A 19,899-nucleotide genomic window follows, 5' to 3' on the forward strand; every position below is an offset into this window, starting at 1 on the left:
ATTTATTATTCATCCACTGCTGGTTATCACGAGCACATCCATTCTGGTTCCAACAGGGTCAATCGAAATTCTCTAGTTGGTGCAGATTCAAATTTCTGTACCAACATTGTATAAGAAAGCCACAAGTATAATTGCAATAATGGTTCCAAAATTGTACCAAGGAAATAAAAAAGAAAAGACACAAAATTCCTACACTCCATCTACTGTTCACCACTTAAACATGTGGTAAGTATAGCAGGCTGCTGACGTTCCACCCTTTAAGCTTTGTCAATTATTATACTCTTTTCCTTTCCTTGCCAACTCCAATAATCCACTTGTATTAATTCTATTCTTTAATTGGTTATAAAAGCTTGGAAGCTCTTAACACCAATAATCACTTCTCTCTCTCTCTCTCGCTCTCTCTTTCTCTCTCTCATTTCCCCAGCTTGACCATGGTGAGTGCTTCCTTTAACAAAGTACTTCATAATTTGCAGCCTTCAATAATTATTATTTTGTTAATGGTTTTATGTTTTCTAGGTTCTGGTTTCATCTCATGGAGAAAAAAATGGTGCAAATGAAGAACCTGTCGTTGATTTTAGAGGGAATCCTGTGGATAAGTCCAAAACTGGTGGATGGCTTGCCGCAGGACTCATCTTAGGTGCTTCTCAGTAACATAAACCAATGTGTTTGTTGTTGTTTCATGTTCATTTATATGTTTATATTCAGTTAAATATATCAAACTTTTGTTGCAGGAACTGAGCTTTCAGAGAGGATATGTGTTATGGGCATATCAATGAATTTGGTTACATACTTGGTTGGAGATTTGCATTTACCTTCTGCAAAATCTGCAACTATTGTTACCAACTTCATGGGAACCCTTAACCTTTTTGGACTCCTTGGTGGTTTCCTTGCAGATGCCAAACTTGGCCGCTACTTGACAGTTGCAATCTTTGCTTCCATAACTGCTGTGGTAGGTTTTCATTCGTTAAACCAAAAATCATTCCAGGATCCATGTAGACTGCCTAGCTTAAATACAGATGGAGTATCTAATATAATACTCTGTTTCTAGTGTTTCATATCGTTTTGACTGACCCTTGCTACAATTAAACTTTATCTATTAATTAATCAATTTAAATTGCTCCAAAACTAATAAAATAAATTAGGCCATCCAGTCAGCAAATATTATCTTGTGCAAATGATTAATTAAAGAGAAATGAGACTGAGTGGTCGGTGGCTGTTTTATTTTGTTAATCTTGCAACAGGGGGTGACTTTGTTAACCTTGGCTGCAAGCATTCCTAGCATGATTCCTCCTCCATGCAGTGACTACAGAAGACAGCACCATGAGTGCATTGTGGCCAATGGTCGGCAACTGGCTATGCTCTATGCAGCTCTTTACACCATAGCACTTGGTGGTGGTGGCATAAAATCCAATGTCTCAGGCTTTGGTTCTGATCAATTTGACTCATCAGACCCCAAGGAGGAGAAGGCCATGGTTTTCTTCTTCAATAGGTTCTATTTTGCCATCAGCATTGGATCATTGTTTGCTGTGATAGTGTTAGTGTATGTGCAAGATAATGTAGGAAGAGGTTGGGGGTATGGCATTTCAGCAGGCACAATGGGGATTGCAGTTGCTGTATTGCTATGCGGCACGCGGTGGTACCGTTTCAAGAAGCCTCAAGGCAGCCCTTTAACTGTCATATGGAGAGTGTTACTCTTAGCTTGGAAGAAGAGGACTCAACCTTATCCTTCTTATCCTAGCCTTTTGAATGAGTACCACAATGCCAAGGTCCCCCACACCGAAAGATTCAAGTAAGTACCCAGTTCAGAACAATTGAATCTTAAGCACACAATTTACAACAAGTTCAACATCAGAGCTAGCATGCACTTTTTTGTTTATAAAAAACTTTCCTGAAACTAAAAAAATGTTGTTTGTGTGATATTGTTTAGGTGCCTTGACAAGGCTGCAATTTTGGGCGAAGATGAGGCTGCTAATGAATACAAAACTAGTTCTTGGATAGTTTCTACTGTGACTCAAATTGAAGAGGTGAAAATGGTATTAAAGCTCATTCCGATTTGGTCTACATGTATCCTTTTCTGGACGGTTTACTCTCAAATGACAACCTTCACTGTAGAACAAGCCACCTTCATGGAGCGCCAAATTGGCTCCTTCGTTGTCCCTTCAGGTTCTTTATCAACTTTTCTCTTCATCAGTATTCTCCTCTTTACTTCACTAAACGAAAGAGTCTTTGTTCCCCTGGCTCGAAAAATCACCCACAATGTCCAAGGAATGACAAGTCTTCAGAGGGTTGGTATTGGACTCGTATTTTCAGTAATAGCTATGGTGGTTTCTGCCATTGTTGAAAAAGAAAGGAGGGAAATTTATGTTCATAAACACATAAAAATAAGTGCTTTCTGGTTAGTCCCTCAGTTCTTCCTGGTGGGTGCTGGAGAAGCTTTTGTTTATGTTGGACAACTTGAGTTCTTCATCAGGGAGGCACCAGAGAGGATGAAATCAATGAGCACAGGGCTTTTCCTAAGCGCCATTTCAATGGGGATGTTTGTGAGCAGTTTGTTGGTGTCTCTTATAGACAAAGTAACCCAGAAGAGCTGGCTAAGAAGCAATTTGAATAAAGCCAAGTTAGAAAACTTCTACTTGGTGCTAGCGGTATTAGGAGTTATAAATTTCTTGGTTTTTCTTGTGTTTGCAATGAGACATGTGTACAAAATACAGCCTACAGTTAAGGGTAGTAACTCTGGAGAGAAAGAGCTTCAAGACATAGAGAATCATTGGATTACAGAAGGAAAACCGGAGATGGAGGTCTAGTGGTATTGTTATTTGTCGGTACTCTGGTGTAAAAATAGTCAATTTGTGTTTTAAGCATTCTTTTCTGTACCGCGCTATATACAGTATATATATATTGAGTGAGGGTTGATTCTGTGCAAAATCTTTATTTTTATAAGTGAAGTTTGTGTCCTGTGTTAAGTCATACGATCTCAACTCAATTTTTCATTTCATTTGATTAAAAATTGGGTAAATGGCCATCTATTTATATTGTGTTTTCTGCAAGAATCATACGTTCACATAATCAAATCAATTGAGCACCTAAATGCGTATAAATGGGGACTTTCAATTCAATTTTAGCGACACAAGGTATTCTATTTGAGCAAAATTACTAGTTTCTGAACAAATTGAGGCTGAATAAAAGGTTCTATACTAAAAATTATCTAGACAGGCTACGGCCCATTTCATTGGAGCCCAGACCAAATGCTAATGCCATCCACAACCAGAAGGTTCCTGCGAAGAAAGAAAAAGAAGCCTGGGTTATGACTAATGACTTATGTATTTTAAATGGAGCCCAGACCAAATGCTATTTTGACTCACTGGATGCCATCCACAACCAGAAGGTTCCTGCGAAGAAAGAAAAAGAAGCCTGGGTTATGACTAATGACTTATGTATTTTAAGTGTTTAACGGTTAAACCATGTGAAAAATAAAGTAATTGATTAAAGTAGCAAGGGTTGTTTGTTTTGTGCGTCATATACCTGGTGCTTGTCCTCTTCAAAAAACTAGGAGAAATTACAATACAAAAAGAAACTATAGTAATAAATACCATAAATCATGTCCAAAACTGAACTATTATTCATTAAATTAGTGTGATTGTCAAAGACTTAAATTAATTCAATGTTTTGGTATATGTTATTATAAACAAACTGGTGCTAAATCAGTTTTATAGGAAATGTTATGGAATAAAATAAGAATATTTTTGAAAAATACCCTTAATTACCTAACCAAATTTTTTTGAATTTTAGGTTAGCATGTGAAATAAATACCATTTGGTGATTCAATGATAAAAGGATAAAAGAGTAAAAAAAAGCTTCATAAACTCTTGAGTTTGAATCCTCTCAAGCTTTAATATGGGTGATTACCGGAGACACTACTATGATTAGATTAACCCATCAAACTGAGTCTGAACCCTTTCTACTCCAAATTTCCAATTTCACCATCCAATTTTCCAACTAACAAAGTAAACCACAGATTGGCGGAGTCTACAACGTGTCAATGTCGTTTTTGCCCTTGTTCTTAACGAACTCTGAAAACACCCACAGAACTAGACAAAAACAAACCAACCAACCACTCAATAAAGCCAAAAAATCTAACACAGGCACGGCATACAGTCAAACACAATAGTGCTCTTTGTCTTCCTGTCCTAACTCGCCCTTCTTACATTCTCTTCACGTCAATCACGTCACTCCGCCATGTCAAACGGTTTCGTCGCGGTGAAAAACGACGAACCTGGCCGTTTTGTCTCCCTTTACAGTGAACTCCAAATTAGGAGATTAAACGTCTCTCTACCTCTCCCGACAGTTCTCAAAAACTCCTTCCACATTGTCGACGGCCCCCCTAGCTCCGCCGCTGGGAACCCCGGTACGCTTCCTAATACCATAGTTCATTTGTTCTACTATACAATCATTAATTATATCACATATTTAGTAGTATTTATATGCACATGCTTCACGTTCAAAAACTGATTGTAAGTAAACTTGTATTGTATATGCTCACAAAGACGCGCTTGTTCGTATGAATGTAAATATGTTATTTCTACAACGTATCGTTTAGTTTTAGTTGTTGGAAATATTTATCTTAGTATGATGGTTGACTTTCTGTAGTTATAAGAAAAGCTTGAAATATGCGATATGTCTTTAAGATTAAATTTTGTCTCTTTTGGATCCTGTCCAGGTGTGTATATATAATTGGTTCACTGAGAATATATTTTTGATATTTGTGTGACACACAAGTTTTAGTAAAGAACACATTTGGAGAATTCAAGGAACTCCTTTTATATTGGATGTATGATTATAGGATATGATTACTAGCTATAAAACTTATCGTAAAGGTAACGAAATTTTCATTAAATCAAGATTTGTAAATTATTTTTAAAAAAGAGTAAAAAATTAAGCTAAATATTGCAATTGTAACTTTAAATCTATTAACTTTTGGTAAAATTAAATCTTGTGTAATCATACTTATGTAGCTTGAAATGTTAATATAAAATACAACTTGCTATTACAGAAGAGATATCGAAGTTGTTTCCAAACATGTTTGGACAGCCATCAGCAAAGGTGGTGAAAGGTGATCCCACTAAGGGGAGTGGCTTGGAGAGTAAGAGTTTGAAGATTGGAGTTGTTTTGTCAGGAGGGCAGGCGCCTGGTGGCCACAATGTGATATGCGGGATTTTTGGTGAGGGTTCTATTTTTTAATTTTTAAACAAGTTTAGTTAAGTTGGATTTGTAAAATTTGTTCTTTTTGAAATGGTTGTTTCGTATTTTGGTTAGATTATTTGCAGGAACGAGTCAACGGAAGCAAGCTTTACGGGTTTAAGGGTGGTCCAGCAGGGATCATGAAGTGCAAATATGTTGAGCTGTCTACTGAGTTTATCTACCCATATAGAAACCAGGTAAGGCTTTTGAGTGCTATTATTGCAAAACAGTCAGTAAATACTGATTTCTGCTAACATTTTTGTAGAGGTGAAGTTGCATTAACAATAATTTAGCATAAATAAACCTACTTAATGAGAGCGTTTGATTCATGATATCAACTTCTTTCTTGAGGATTTGTATTTATATAATGTGGACTCTTTCTACAGGGTGGCTTTGATATGATTTGTAGCGGCAGAGACAAAATTGAAACTCCAGAACAGGTACCCCAGTACCCCTTAATAAGTCTTGTTGAGATTGATTCTAGGAAAAACATAGCATTACTTGATTTCAGATGTCTAATTTTGTATGGTCATCATGAGTTTCAGTTTAAGCAAGCTGAAGAAACGGCAGTGAAGCTTGATTTGGATGGACTAGTTGTCATTGGCGGGGATGACTCAAACACAAACGCTTGTCTCCTTGCTGAAAATTTCAGGTACAGTGTGCACAACTTCAAGGCAATTAATTTTCTGCCATTGTCTGTAATCTTAGGTTGCTCTGTTGACTCCATTTTTTTGGTTAAATTATCAAAATTTTCAGGGGTAAAAAGATGAAGACACGGGTTATTGGATGCCCAAAGACCATTGATGGTGATTTAAAATGCAAAGAGGTTCCCATAAGTTTTGGATTTGACACTGCATGCAGGGTAATTGATATATATATATATATTTTTTATTTTCACTCCAGACTTGCAATCTTCGATCGTTAGTTTCTGTAGAGCTTAATGTAAATCCTCATAAAACTTTGTTCTAATTTAGGAAAATTTAACGTATGATTGTTGTAATAGGAATTTCTTGATGATGTTTACTGGCCCTCAAGGTGCAGATATATGCTGAAATTATTGGAAATGTGATGGTAGATGCTCGTTCTACCGGCAAATACTATCACTGTGAGTACTCTGGTTATAAATTTATCAAATTCGGTTATGCCTTATGTTTATTGCCTCTTCAATGCTTAACAAAGTAAATAAGAAAAAATTACAAGGTTTTAAAAGTAACATCAATTATGTCATATGTGGATAGCAATACTAGTAATTAGTAATCCGGCAACGATATCGATCTTATCAATTCGTAAGTTAATTCTGGTATAAATACAAGTACCATATTATTGAAGTTAATCCACACTTTTTCTAAAATTTCACTTGTTGAATATTTGCTGCATTATCCATTTCTACAGTTGTCAGGCTTATGGGCCGTGCAGCTTCTCATATAACATTGGAGTGTGCTTTGCAAACTCATCCAAATATTACCATTATCGGGGAAGAGGTACCCTTCTGATTCCTATGTTCATTTCAATTTCAATTTGGTCAACCACATGTGTGCCATAGATTCGTTTGTAATTATTATTACACTCTAAAGCATGACTATGAAAACAATAGATGATGCAACTCAGAGATAAGTTGTTCATGTGATCATCATGTTGAATGTTTTTATAAATCCTCCAACTTTTGTCAGCTCTGACAAGATTGTATCTTGACGAAGGTTGCTGCCAAGAATCAAACATTGAAGAATGTTACAGATTATATTACTGATATAATCTGTAAACGTGCAAAGCTTGGTTATAACTATGGCGTTATACTTATACCTGAAGGCCTGATTGACTTCATCCCTGAGGTGTGATTCAAATAGAAGATGATCAATGTTGCTAAATATCTTCTTCATACATACAATTTCCTCAATAGATGCAGTTAAATTATCATGTTGCTTGTATACCATCCCACATTGCAGGTACAACAACTTATCGCAGAGCTAAATGAAATCTTAGCTCATGACGCTGTCGATAAAGCTGGGATGTGGAAAAAAAAACTTCAAAGTCAATCCCGGGAGCTATTAGAGTTGCTACCTAAAGCTATTCAGGAGCAACTAATGCTTGAAAGAGATCCACACGGGAATGTGCAGGTTGCCAAGATAGAAACAGAAAAAATGCTAATCGAAATGGTGGAAACTGAATTGGAAAAAAGGAAGCAGGGTGGTGCATATAAAGGGGAGTTCCAAGGACGGTCCCACTTCTTTGGGTAACTAAAAATTTGTTCATCTTGTTAGTTCTTGGATCAGCTGTTCCATGATGTTTACGAAAGCTAATATAGTATTTGTTCAATACGCAGTTATGAAGGTAGATGTGGCTTCCCAACAAACTTTGATGCAAACTACTGCTATGCATTGGGATATGCTGCTGGAGCCCTCCTCCATTCCGGAAAGACTGGATTGATTTCATCGGTTTGTTTTGTTTCCTTATTTTCAATATTTCTTTGTTATCCTTTACATTTTTTTTTTTTTTTCAAATTCCCCGTTTCATAGTGATTTTGTGTTAGTGAGAATATGTTGATGGGCATATACAGGTGGGAAATCTGGGTGCTCGAGTTGAAGATTGGACGGTTGGAGGAACAGCATTGACTTCATTAATGGATGTAGAGAGGAGACATGGTATACCGCTACTTCCCTTTGCTAACATACTAACTCAAGGCTAATTAGAACTGTGAGAAAGTGTATTGCCGCGGTGCACTTTTTGTTGAGGTTTTATACCAACAAATTTTTTTTTTCTCTAATCTGAACTTAAAATCCAACCTAAAATACGAACAGATATATAAATTGAGTTCATTGACATTGATTAATTTATTTCATAGAACGGTCTTATCATATAGATGTCCACATTAGAGAAAGAGTATTAAATATAATTTATTATAAATTGATGATGTTGAGCTAGGGATTCATAAATAAAACATTGACGTAAGATATGTTAAACTTTCGTATAGTTGAGTAACTTGGGTACTTGTATATGTCATTAGGCACCCAATTATAAACTGTGTTTTATAATTTCTCTTTCAGGGAAGTTCAAGCCTGTGATTAAGAAGGCAACGGTGGAACTCGAAGGTAACTTTCCTTTTTATCACTTGTATTGCCTTCAGTGGCAATGAAATGACATTAATTTAGTAGTGCCTGGGCTGCTGCAATAAGAACGTGATGATTTTCCTGGACAGCCAAGAAATTTATTTGTTTTGTTGAATTGTTAATACATTTATCAGGTGCACCATTCAAGAAATTTGCATCTTTGCGGGATGAATGGGCCCTCAAGAATCGATATGTCAGTCCAGGTATATTAATATTATAGATATTTTATCTAATATAATCTTTCTGGCTTTGTTCTTTAATGATGGAGTTTCACTTGAATATCTTAGATGTATTAACCAGTACTTTTATCAAACAACTAAAAAATTTTTACCAGCGTGAGTTGGAACAGTTGAAGAATTCATAGATGGTGGCAACTTTATTGAACAATGGCTTTCTGAAAAACCACTAATGATTTTAATTTTGATAGCCTAGTTTCTTCTTGGACATATTTGCTATATTACTCAGAGACTCGTTAAATATGCTTAACTGAATCTGCAGAATATGCTTTATATGTATGGATTTACTATATCTTTCATTACTATCGTGTTTTGATCAGGTCCAATTCAATTTGTTGGGTCGACAGCGGATGATCTCAATCATACTCTGCGGCTGGAACTTGGAGCACAAGCGTAGGACACAAGTTGTGGTTGATATTCGGTCGCAATATATCCCAATTTACATGAAGCATACAGTTAATTACTATATGTAACACTCAGCAAAGTCTAAAATTTTGCTTCCCCAGAACAAAAAAGATGTCAAGGAAATAAGGATGGTGGGAGTGAAACCTTAGTATATATTACTAAAAATCTGTTGGATTGTAATTTATTAGAGGATCAAACATTTTATCTCTGTAATCAACTGAGAAATTTCATTCCATTTATTGGACACACAGAGAGATGCGTTGTCATCTGCTTGTGGAAGATATTCTTTTAACTGGCTGCCTTTGTTTTNTTAGTCAATGAAAATTAAGGGCATGATATCTCTAGTTATGGGATTCAACTGCCTCCCTTTTCTCTACCAATTTGGTGAAATTGCCTTCTGTGGTTAAAGTGCTTTCAGGATGAAACTGAACCCCCTGCAACATTTATTCAACTTTTGATTAAATAGTAATATCGATTTGAGCTTATATTTAGACTTTCTAGTGTTGAGAGAGAAATATTAAGAAAAATATTTGCATGTGAAAAATAATTTGTGGGAACTAAAATATGTTTTGAGAATATCTTTTGGCATATAGGATTAAATGTCGTCTGGTAAGAAATCCTTCTCTTTCGATAATCTTTCATTTATCTTAATAAGCTAATGAAACTTTCTTTTTCAATCACAAGGCTGTGATATCTACCTGCTGTGAAACGACTGGAAAGGCACACAGAATTAAATCATACAAATATATGTAATTGCTATTATATAAAGGCCGAATGACTTACGCATACCTAAGGTTTGCCAAAACAATAAGTTGGTACCTAAAAGGTTTTGAAACGACAAGTAGATGCATTCCGTCAAGTTCTGTGAGTGATTTTCATTTGATAATAGTGAAAAGACTAAAATGTTCTTGAAAGTTTAATATTTTAGTTTTTTATAAATTTAAAAATTTCTAAAAAACCCATTAGGTTTGCTAATTTGACTAAATACCCCAATATATAAAATTTTTATAAAATAACAAAAACACCACTGCCACCCGCAGTGCCAGATTCTTGCCACCACCGCCGGAATCTGGCCGAAAAATTGCGTTACGATAGACCCGTCGGATCTATGTCGTAACGCGTAGATCTGACATTTTTTAACAATATCCGTGGCTGATCTGGCCAGATCTACGGCCAGATCTGGCCGTCGAGGCCGGAATCTAGCCGAAAAATCGTGTTACGACACAGATCTGACGGGTCTGTGTCGTAACACAATTTTTCGGCCAGATTCCGGCGGTGGTGGCCGGAATCTGGCACTGCAGGTGGCGGGGGTGTTTTTATTATTTTATAAAAAAATTTATATATTGAGATATTTAGTCAAATTCGCAAACTTAGGGGGTTTTTTAGAAATTTTTAAATTTATAAAAAGCTAAAATATTAAACTTTCAAGGACATTTTAGTCTTTTCACTATTATCAAATGAAAATCACTAACAGAACATGACGGAAGGTACCTATTTATCGTTTCAAAACCTTTTAGGTACTAACTTATCGTTTAGGCAAACCTTGGGTATGTGTAAGTGACTCTGCCTTATATAAATAAAAATTTAGTTAAACTAACTAAAAAAAGTGCTACATATTGGTGAATAAATGCTTTACCAATACATTTCCACTTAAAATAAAATAAAAGACCTCCTTCACATATTTGAAAGATAAGAACGTTGCATTTTGAAAACTCAATCAGGCTTTGGATACTTGTNTTATATAAATAAAAATTTAGTTAAACTAACTAAAAAAAGTGCTACATATTGGTGAATAAATGCTTTACCAATACATTTCCACTTAAAATAAAATAAAAGACCTCCTTCACATATTTGAAAGATAAGAACGTTGCATTTTGAAAACTCAATCAGGCTTTGGATACTTGTGTCAACCAAGCTAGGCCATTTTTTGTAGGCCAGACTATCTGAGACCTAATGATCAAACACATCTGAGGGCTCCTCTTTTTAAGCTTTTATTCTAATTATAAAACTATTCTTACCATGTAATTATTGATAAAGAAAATGTTTATGGTAATTTGATCTTCGACTTTCAATGAAAAAGCTAGAATCAAAATGTAGAAAAAACTCCTAGTTATTCCCTTGCACTGCATATTGTTGTCAATACAATTAAATGCTAATATTACCTCGCAAGATAAAGATAGAAACCAAACCACTATCACTAGGACAAACTATATGGCTATATAGTCCGAGTTATATCATCAAATTCAATCTATGCAAAGACATAGCTATAAACAATTGATCATCAAGCCATCAATAATAGATAAGAGACACATCCCATAAGTATGTTGCTAAAGGTATTGACTAAATATTGCCTAAACCCTAAACCCTAAACCCTAAACTTTAATAAGCGTTGCAAAGAAAAAGAACATATAGACCACTAAAACAAAGTAACCTTCATTGTTAAACTACAACCAAGTTCCAAACTAGGAACCTATCACACTTACTATGAGCTTAGTTTAAGAAGTTCCATGCTAGGTTGAGTACAAATATTGAGATGTTTAAACAAGCGCAACTTGTATGCATCTCTACAAGACTCCTATCCTCATCAAAATTGTTGGAGTCCCACACCGATTAGGCACGCTCAAGCCTACTGATTTATAAGAGGGGGTAATCCTTCCATTCAACAAGGCTTTATTGGGTGAGGAGTCAGGCCTACCTCAAATTCTATCATGGTATCAGAGCTAGACCTAGTTGAGCTGAGTGCTTAACCAGTGTGTGAGGAGTTTGAGCCAATAATTACCTCTATCAACAGGCATGACCCAACATATGGGCTTCAACAGGAATGACCCAATATATGGGCTTGATCGTGAGGGGGAGTGTTGGAGTCCCACACCGACTAGGCATGCTCAAGCCTTCTAGTTTATAAGAGGGGGTAATTCTCCCATTCAACAAGATATTATTGGGTGAGGAGTCAGACCCACCTCAAATTCTATCAAAACTCACAAAGAAGAAATTCTATATATATCTTTCTTTTTTCTTTAAAAAAAAAAAGGTTGAAAGAAAAAGGCTTTTAGATGAAGGCAATGAGCCATGGGTTAGCTAATTATCCATTTGTGTTGACTATAGAGCCTTCAATAAGCTAACAATTCTAGATAAGTTTCTCATTCCAGTTGTTGATGAGTTTTTTGATGAACTTGGAAGAGCTACAATCTTCTCAAAATTGGATTTGAAATTGTGGTATCACCAAATCAGAGTTAAAGAGGAGGACACTAACAAGACAACATTCAGAACACATGAAGGGCACTACAAATTATTAGTCATGCCCCGAAAACTTTTCAAGCTTTAAAGAACGACATTTCTCAGCCTTACCTTCGAAAGTTCATATTGGTACTTTTTGATGTCATTTTGGTTTACAGCAGAGCCATGCGGGAAGACATCTAAGATTTAAAAATCACACTTCAAACACTAAAAGAGCATCAATTGGTTGCTAATCATAAGAAGTGTTTCTTCAGGCAACATAAATTAGAGTATTTGGGGCATATTACTCAGCAGAGGGTATAGCGATTGATTCCTCCAAAGTCAACAATATTTTGCAATGGTCGATTCCGAAGGACGTGAGGGCTCTCAAGGTATTTCTCAGTTTAATTGGATACTACTAAAGGTTTGTCAATGGGTATGGTAAAATTGTAATTCCCCTTACTACTTTACTTAAAAAATAGGCATTTATATGGACTACTAAATCTCAGAAAGCTTTTGAGGATCTCAAACAAGTCATACAACTGTACCGGTCCTGGCAATGTCGAACTTCTCTAAAGATTTTGTGATTTAGACAAACGCTTCGAGTTGTGGGTTAGGGGCAGTTTTGATGCAACAGGGCAGACCATTAGCTTTCTTAAGTAAAAAGTTGTCGTTGAAGTCCAAGCTTATATAAGTGTATGAGAGGGAATTGATGGCCATTGTCATGGCAGTTCAAAAGTAGCGACACTACTTATTGGGGAGGCATTTTATTATTAGGATATACCAGAGAATCTACACTTTTTGACTGAACAACGATTGTTGGGTGAGGATCAATAGAAATGGGTTATGAAATTGTTGGGGTTAAATTTAAAAATCCAATATAAGCCAGGACATGAAAATAAAGTAGCAGATGCTCTCCCACGGCGGTTGGAAAACATAAAACTCAATACCGTCTTAATGAGTTGTTTTGTTGGGATGGAGGAACTTGAAAATGCAATTCAACATGATGCCAAAATGCGTTGAATTGTCCAAGAGCTAATCATTAATCCGAACAATCGGCCGCCATTCAGACTTGTGGGAAACCATCTCCTATATCATGACATATTAGTGTTGCCAAACACTGTATCCCATATTCAGAAACTATTACACGAGTTTTATTCTTCACCAATTGGGGGTTATTTTGAGTTTTTGAGAACTTACAGGCGTCTCACTAACATTGTGTATCGGGAAGGGATGAAGAAGGATATTCAAGCCTATGTAGAGTCATGCACCATTTGTTAGCAGAATAAGTATCAAGCCTTGAGTCTAGTTGGCTTGTTGCAACCTATACCAATTCTAGTCTAGGTTTAGGAAGATATTTTGATGGATTTCATAATAGGAATCCCAAAAGCTCACAATGTTAACACAATTCTTGTGGTAATGGATCGCTTAACCAAGTATAGCCACTTTCTCACTCTGAAAAATCCATACACGACAAGAAAGTAGTTGCGTTATTCATTAAGGAGATTGTAATAGGTTGCATGGCTTTCCTTGCTCAATTCTATTAGACCGCGATCTGGTGTTTATGAGTCATTTCTAGGGAGAGTTATTTACAACTGTACATTTGCTTAGTCTACCACCCACTAAAAAGATTATCAATCGAAGATAGTGAACCGATGCTTGGAAACTTATCTCTGTTGCTTTGTGGGAAATCAACCTTGGTAATGCCCTAAATGGATAACTTGGGCAAAATTTGGTTCAACACGACATTCAACAACTCCATGGGTATGACTCCCTTTAAAGCACTTTATGGATGGGATCCTCCAACTCTACTTAAGTATTTTCATCATTGCTCAACAATGGATGAAGTGAATCACCAACTGCAAACCCATAACAAAATTCTACAAAAACTAGAAGAAAATCTGACAAAGGCACAAAATCCAATGAAGAACTATGCCGATGAGAAATGAAGGGCAATCAATTTAGAAGTTGGGGATTCAGTTTATCTAAAGTTACAAATTTATCGTCTTCCTTCATTAGCCCACAAATACAATGAAAAGTTAAGTGCTAGATTTTATGAGCCTTATATGCTTACTAAGAAAACTAGAGCAATGGCTTATTGGTTGGATTTACCCCCATCAGCTCACATTCATAATGTTTTCTACATTTCTCGACTCAATAAAATTTTCTTTCCACTCCCCAATGTCCAACCCTTTCTAGATGCACTTGATGAAAATTTAATCCTAGTGGTTGAACCTGAAGAGATGTCGAGGACAAGAAAACCGCTTAATGGTATATATGAGGTTCTTATCAAATGGAAAGGGTTGCCATCTCATGAGAATACTTGGGAGGATTTCACAACAATCAATCTCCAGTTTCCCTCATTCCACCTTGAAGACAAGATGGCTATCTTTGAGGGGGGTAATGATGAGACCCTTTCTTGTGTATGGTAGGAGAAATAAGAGTGTGAAATAGAGGATTATGGGTAGCCTTGGTAGGAGAACATTATTTTGTGTGTGTTTGTGCATGTGATGTTAAGATTGTTTGGGATAGATAGGTGGCAATAGGAGAATGGATGAATGAAAGATTCAGTTTTGGTGAGAGAAGTCAATAGAATAAAAGGGATTTACATGGAATATTGAATCGGTTATCTAGAAAAGTAAAAGTGGGAATTTAGGGGAGGTGCTTGCCCTCGAAGTCTAGTCGGTCCTTGTAAATTTTCTTGATTCATGTTGGTAACCTTAGGTTGATCTTATCTGGTGTATCGTTTGATCTTTATCAATATATATCTAAGTATTTCTTATGTTGTTCCTAGGTTTACTATGTTCTTCTGTTTTCTGGGTTTTGGTTTGTGTTGGTTGATATTGGTTTATTGTGATTTGAAGGTAGTAGAGTGGGTTCGTATCAGAAAGGTGCATACATGCAAACTATATACACAAATCAATGAAATTGTACATCAAATTAAAAAATATGAAACGTGAAACAAGGTTTAAGAGCTTGAAGACATCTCAGAAGACTTACCTTTGAAAGCCTCTCCAATGCATTGCAAACCCATACACAGACCAAATAAAGGCACAATAGGTCCTAGCTCCAAAACAGTCTATAGCAATATTCAAGAATCTTAGGATACACCTATGTATAGGAAATAGAGTATGACAATCTCCAACTTTTTTTATTTTACTTGTGAGATTGTTGGCGCATATAGTGACATTGAATATAAAAAAATAATTACCTAGTCCAAGGAAAATAAGTACTCCTCTTGGATTTTTCCTATAGTATGTAACAAAATAGTCAACAATTCCATGATACATATAATAAGTTGGTCAAACAAAAGAACTAGTGTAAGATAGAGCAAACGACATGATCCCACCCGAGGTTTGGTGAAATCCTAAGTTGGCATTCCTGGTTGCATTTATCCCAGATTTCCACCATTAAACTAACATTGTTCCCTTTATTTCAACAGTGGAAGGGTAAAATAGACATTTAATACAATTTGAATTCAAAACGTCAACGCCTTGGGAAAAGAAGCAAAACATCTATAGAGAAAAAAAAATTGACAGCTTGATTGATTTCAGAATATGATGCAAAAATTTTTTCTGAAACACTCTTCCTTGTTCAAGCGAGAATCAAAATCTTGCAATAAGAGAACCAAAAACATAATGATAACCCAAAAATTTCTTTGAAGCACACTTCCCTCACTGAAGCACAAAAATCAGTCAATCATCATATTGTTATCATCTTTGCTAGTTGCGAGGTTGCCAATAGTTTTGCTGACTTTGTAATCCTCGCATGAGATGGCGGGAAGCAAATTGACGACGGACTTAGCGACGACATAATTTGTCATATAATTTTTTTGATGACAAAAATACAAAAAGTGACACCCAAGTTGTTTTCGCGATGTAACCATACGTTGCCGTGGATATTTTTTAGAGACAAAAATAATTCAAAACGTAGCCAAAAGTATTTAGCAATGCAAATTCACGACGCCATAAAATGTGTTCGGTGACAAAAATATAGAAAGTGATGCCAATGAATTTTAGCTACACAACAAAAGGCCCGTTGTAACACATTTTTGGTGATGAAAATATAAAAAACAACGCAAAATCCATATGGCTACGCAACAAATAGTTCGTTGGGAAACGTTTTTGGTGACGCAATATAAAAAAAAACGCAAAAAACGTATTGTGCGTCATGAAAACTTGTTGGTGTCGATTTTCTTAAAATAGATGTCATTAGTATGTTACAATTTAATTTTTAATGTAATTTTATATTTATATGACAATAACGGAAAGTGTAAAACCAATCAATAATAAAAAAAAATAAAAATTAAAAACAGTGTCAATATAAAAAATAATGTCGTAGAAGTTTGGCTCTCAAACATGTACTTCACTTTAAGAATGTTGCTAATATTATATGAGTTAGCTTTAATTCTTAATAAAGAATTTATTATTTCACTTAATTGATTGGGTTGATTGTTATATAGTACTTATTCAAAGCCTTGATATGTAAATATATTTAAATATTTATGAAAAGCTAAAGACAATGCTCTTATTATTATTATTATTTTCTAAATATGAAAAGCATCATGGGGTAAATTGTTTTTCAGGTTTCCATTGTTGGTATCTTATATTTGGTACTTGTTTGCTGTTATTTAGAATCATTATTATTTATTATTATTATTATTAGGTTATTGTTAATATTATTTTTTTATTTTTTTATAATAAATTTATAATATTATTTAATATTTATATTTAAATGTTAACTTTAGTACATTAAATAATATTTATTAATATTAAAGCAAACAAATTAAAATTAATGCTCAAAGAAAAATCACATCACAATTATGCAAATTAAATTTGGATAACAATAATAAATATTATTAATTCTCAATATCATCTTCAAATTGTACATCTTCACTTTCAGTGGTACAATTTTCATCACTTATCTCATTTTCAGTATCATCATTTATGAAACCGATATCATCATGACTAACTCTACTACTTGGCTCTAGAAATTGAACAACCTCTAATTCCACATCCACCCTATGAAGTTCTTTTTGTTCATTAACTTCTACATCAATATGAAAACTAAATTCATTTGAATTATTAGCTTGATATGCATCATGCGTTGTCAATTGATCTTCTTCAATTTTATCAGGAATGTTGTACAAATGCCTATGTTATACCTTCTGTATAACTTTCCAGTTGGCCCCTAACTTAGGATCATCAATGTAGAAAACTTGTTTAGCTTGATATGCTAACACATATGGATCATTGGCATACCATTTGTGACTCACATTGATGCTTATAAAGTGAAAGTCCCTTCACACCCATTTCTTTTTAGGATTAGTGTCAAACCAAGTGCATTTAAACAAAATCACACTTTTGTCATAAATATAATTCACTTCAACAACTGAATCAAGAATTCCGTTCCATCCTCTCATCACCACCACCACCATTATCATCATCTTCAAGTTCCTCATACACTAAAACACCACTGTTTTGGGTTGTGAGTCAATCATCACAATCTTTCATAGTGAATCGTTCTCCATCAATAATACAAGCAGTATATTTAGACATTCGTTTATCAAACTTACACAATAATGAATACAAATCATCTGTAGCCTTAACTACTCTTTGAGAACATAACACTTTCATCTACCAACTAAAAAAAATGATTAAAATATATGATCAATATTAAAGTTGAAAACCATAAAAAAAATATATATATATATTAAGACTCCAAAATGTTTGACGACTTACTTGATGTTCAAGCCAATCAGGAAACAATTTTTTTTTTTTACCTTTTCAATAATTCCACCTCTGAAATATTAGTCCCTTCACTTTCTTTTTCTAATTCAAGCATGTGCTCACTAAACATTTTTTCATGAGATACAACAAAAGATTAAACAAAGTTAAAACATATCATATAAAATGACAAAATAAAAAAAAAAAATCAAAAAATTCAAAAGGTTAGCAAAGTATCACTTACTCTAAATAATCAAGCAATTCCACACAATTATTAGGAATGTACCATTATATTTTATCAATTTCTGCTTGTGGCAGCTGCATCAATTGCCTACCACCATAGGGACTAACTTTATGCTTGAAAATAGAAACATCACCAACTTTATCATTATCATCAAAATTACACTTTGGTCGATTGAATTTGGTCTCAATATCATGAAGATACATAGAACAGAATGGAAATGACTCATTAACAATATATGCCTTGGCAATAGAGCCTTTGGGTCTTGCTTTATTCTTTACATAAGATTTATAAGTTCCTAAAGCCCTTTCAATTGGATAAATCCATCGAAATCCAACTGGTCCTACAAGTCTTGCCTCACGTAGTAAATAAACAACTACATGAACCATGATATCTAGAAAAGCCAATGGAAAAATCCTTTCTAATTTACATAGTATTAACACGATATGTTCCTCCTACTTGTGCAACACATCCTTTGTAATTGACTTTGCACAAATTGAAAAAAACAAGATAACACCACCAATGCAATATAAATGTTAGATGGCAAAAATTTCCAAATGCCAATGGGAAGAATTCGTTGAAGTAAAACATAACAATTGTGACTTTTAAGTGATCCAAGTTTACCATCTTTAACACTTACATTTTTTGATATGTTAGCTGCATAACCATTAGGAAATTTAATTGTCTTAAGAAAATTACCAAAGTCTTTTCTTTCCTGCTGTGTCAAAGTGTATATTGCACGTCGTTTAATGTATCTATCACCATTTTTCACCAAATGCAATCCTTCCTCATGTTCATATCTTGCAAATCCATTCGAGCTTTAATAGTATCCTTAAATTTTCCATCAATGCATAAAATTGTCCCAACAACATCATTACAAATATTTTTCTCCACATGCATGACATCTATATTATGTCTTACTTTTAAAGATGACCAATATTTCAATTCGAAGTAAATAAATTTTTTCATCAAATTCAATTTTGCTGGTGTACCTTTTCACTTTCTATATTGATTACTTGGGTTCTTTCCCAATTTCACCGTCTCAACACTTCTCAATTTATATAGAATTTTGATCCCTGATAACTCCCTCGGTGCAGCTTGAGTTTTTAGTTTATTATTATGTAGTCAACTCTGTTTCCAGGCATGCCCAGAATGTAAGAATCGTCAATAATCTGTATAACATATTTTACTTCTCAATCGCATAGATAAAGTCTCCTTGTTACATACTGGACATGCCATATAACCTTTAGTGCTCTAACTCGATAAATTTCCATATGCTGAAAAGTCCTTAATTGTCCATAAGAGAGCATCATGCATTTGAAAACTCTTGCTAGTTGAAAAATCAAATGTCAACGCACCAACCGACCACAACTCTTTGAGTTCTTCAATTAATGGACGTAAAAACACATCAATTTCTCTACTAGGTGATTGTGGCTCTGGTTCAGAAGAGACATCATCAAGTATGGCTCTTTCACACATTTCCACGGTGGTAGATTATAAGGTATAAGAATAGCTGGCCACATGCTATACAAATTAGAAATATTACCAAAAGGATTAAATCCATCTGAAGCAAGTCCTAATCGAACATTTCGTGCATTACTAGAAAATGATGGATATAATCTATCAAACTCTTTACACTCCTCCCCATCAGCTAGATGTCAAAGCATACCATCATTAACTCGCTTCTCACTATGACGCCACATATCAACTGATGTATGCCTCGACATAAATAA

General features: G+C 34.8%; 2 protein-coding genes across 2 annotated transcripts; both read left to right on the top strand.

Moving 5' to 3' along the window:
* The first annotated feature begins 353 nt into the window (after window positions 1–353).
* LOC116137919 (protein NRT1/ PTR FAMILY 6.4-like) lies at window positions 354–2,916 on the top strand. The gene is made up of 5 exons (XM_031423615.1): window positions 354–434; window positions 517–637; window positions 732–949; window positions 1,242–1,789; window positions 1,928–2,916. The coding sequence occupies exons 1-5, from the start codon at window positions 432–434 to the stop codon at window positions 2,802–2,804; spliced, it is 1,767 nt and encodes a 588-aa protein (XP_031279475.1). The 5' UTR covers window positions 354–431; the 3' UTR covers window positions 2,805–2,916.
* Window positions 2,917–3,960: 1,044 nt separating this feature from the next.
* LOC116137906 (pyrophosphate--fructose 6-phosphate 1-phosphotransferase subunit beta-like) lies at window positions 3,961–9,235 on the top strand. The gene is made up of 15 exons (XM_031423601.1): window positions 3,961–4,405; window positions 5,051–5,218; window positions 5,314–5,435; window positions 5,625–5,678; window positions 5,784–5,890; window positions 5,995–6,100; window positions 6,280–6,343; window positions 6,631–6,719; window positions 6,936–7,067; window positions 7,182–7,468; window positions 7,559–7,670; window positions 7,793–7,877; window positions 8,280–8,324; window positions 8,477–8,545; window positions 8,899–9,235. Exons 1-15 carry the CDS (start codon window positions 4,237–4,239, stop codon window positions 8,973–8,975), a joined length of 1,686 nt encoding a protein of 561 aa, XP_031279461.1. The 5' UTR covers window positions 3,961–4,236; the 3' UTR covers window positions 8,976–9,235.
* Window positions 9,236–19,899: the final 10,664 nt, after the last annotated feature.

Source organism: Pistacia vera, unplaced genomic scaffold, assembly GCF_008641045.1.
Source record: "Pistacia vera cultivar Batoury unplaced genomic scaffold, PisVer_v2 Contig337, whole genome shotgun sequence".
In the NCBI taxonomy this organism is placed as follows: Eukaryota; Viridiplantae; Streptophyta; class Magnoliopsida; order Sapindales; family Anacardiaceae; genus Pistacia; species Pistacia vera.

What these genes read in the sequence shown, in the direction of transcription:
- LOC116137906 (XM_031423601.1), top strand. Translation starts at nt 4,237, where the DNA reads ATGTCAAACGGTTTCGTCGCGGTGAAAAACGACGAACCTGGCCGTTTT. An exon ending in CTCCGCCGCTGGGAACCCCG is followed by an intron (nt 4,406 to 5,050) that starts GTACGCTTCCTA and finishes TTGCTATTACAG; the next exon opens with AAGAGATATCGAAGTTGTTT. An exon ending in GGCAACGGTGGAACTCGAAG is followed by an intron (nt 8,325 to 8,476) that starts GTAACTTTCCTT and finishes TACATTTATCAG; the next exon opens with GTGCACCATTCAAGAAATTT.
- LOC116137919 (XM_031423615.1), top strand. An exon ending in TTGCTTCCATAACTGCTGTG is followed by an intron (nt 950 to 1,241) that starts GTAGGTTTTCAT and finishes ATCTTGCAACAG; the next exon opens with GGGGTGACTTTGTTAACCTT. An exon ending in CCCCACACCGAAAGATTCAA is followed by an intron (nt 1,790 to 1,927) that starts GTAAGTACCCAG and finishes GATATTGTTTAG; the next exon opens with GTGCCTTGACAAGGCTGCAA.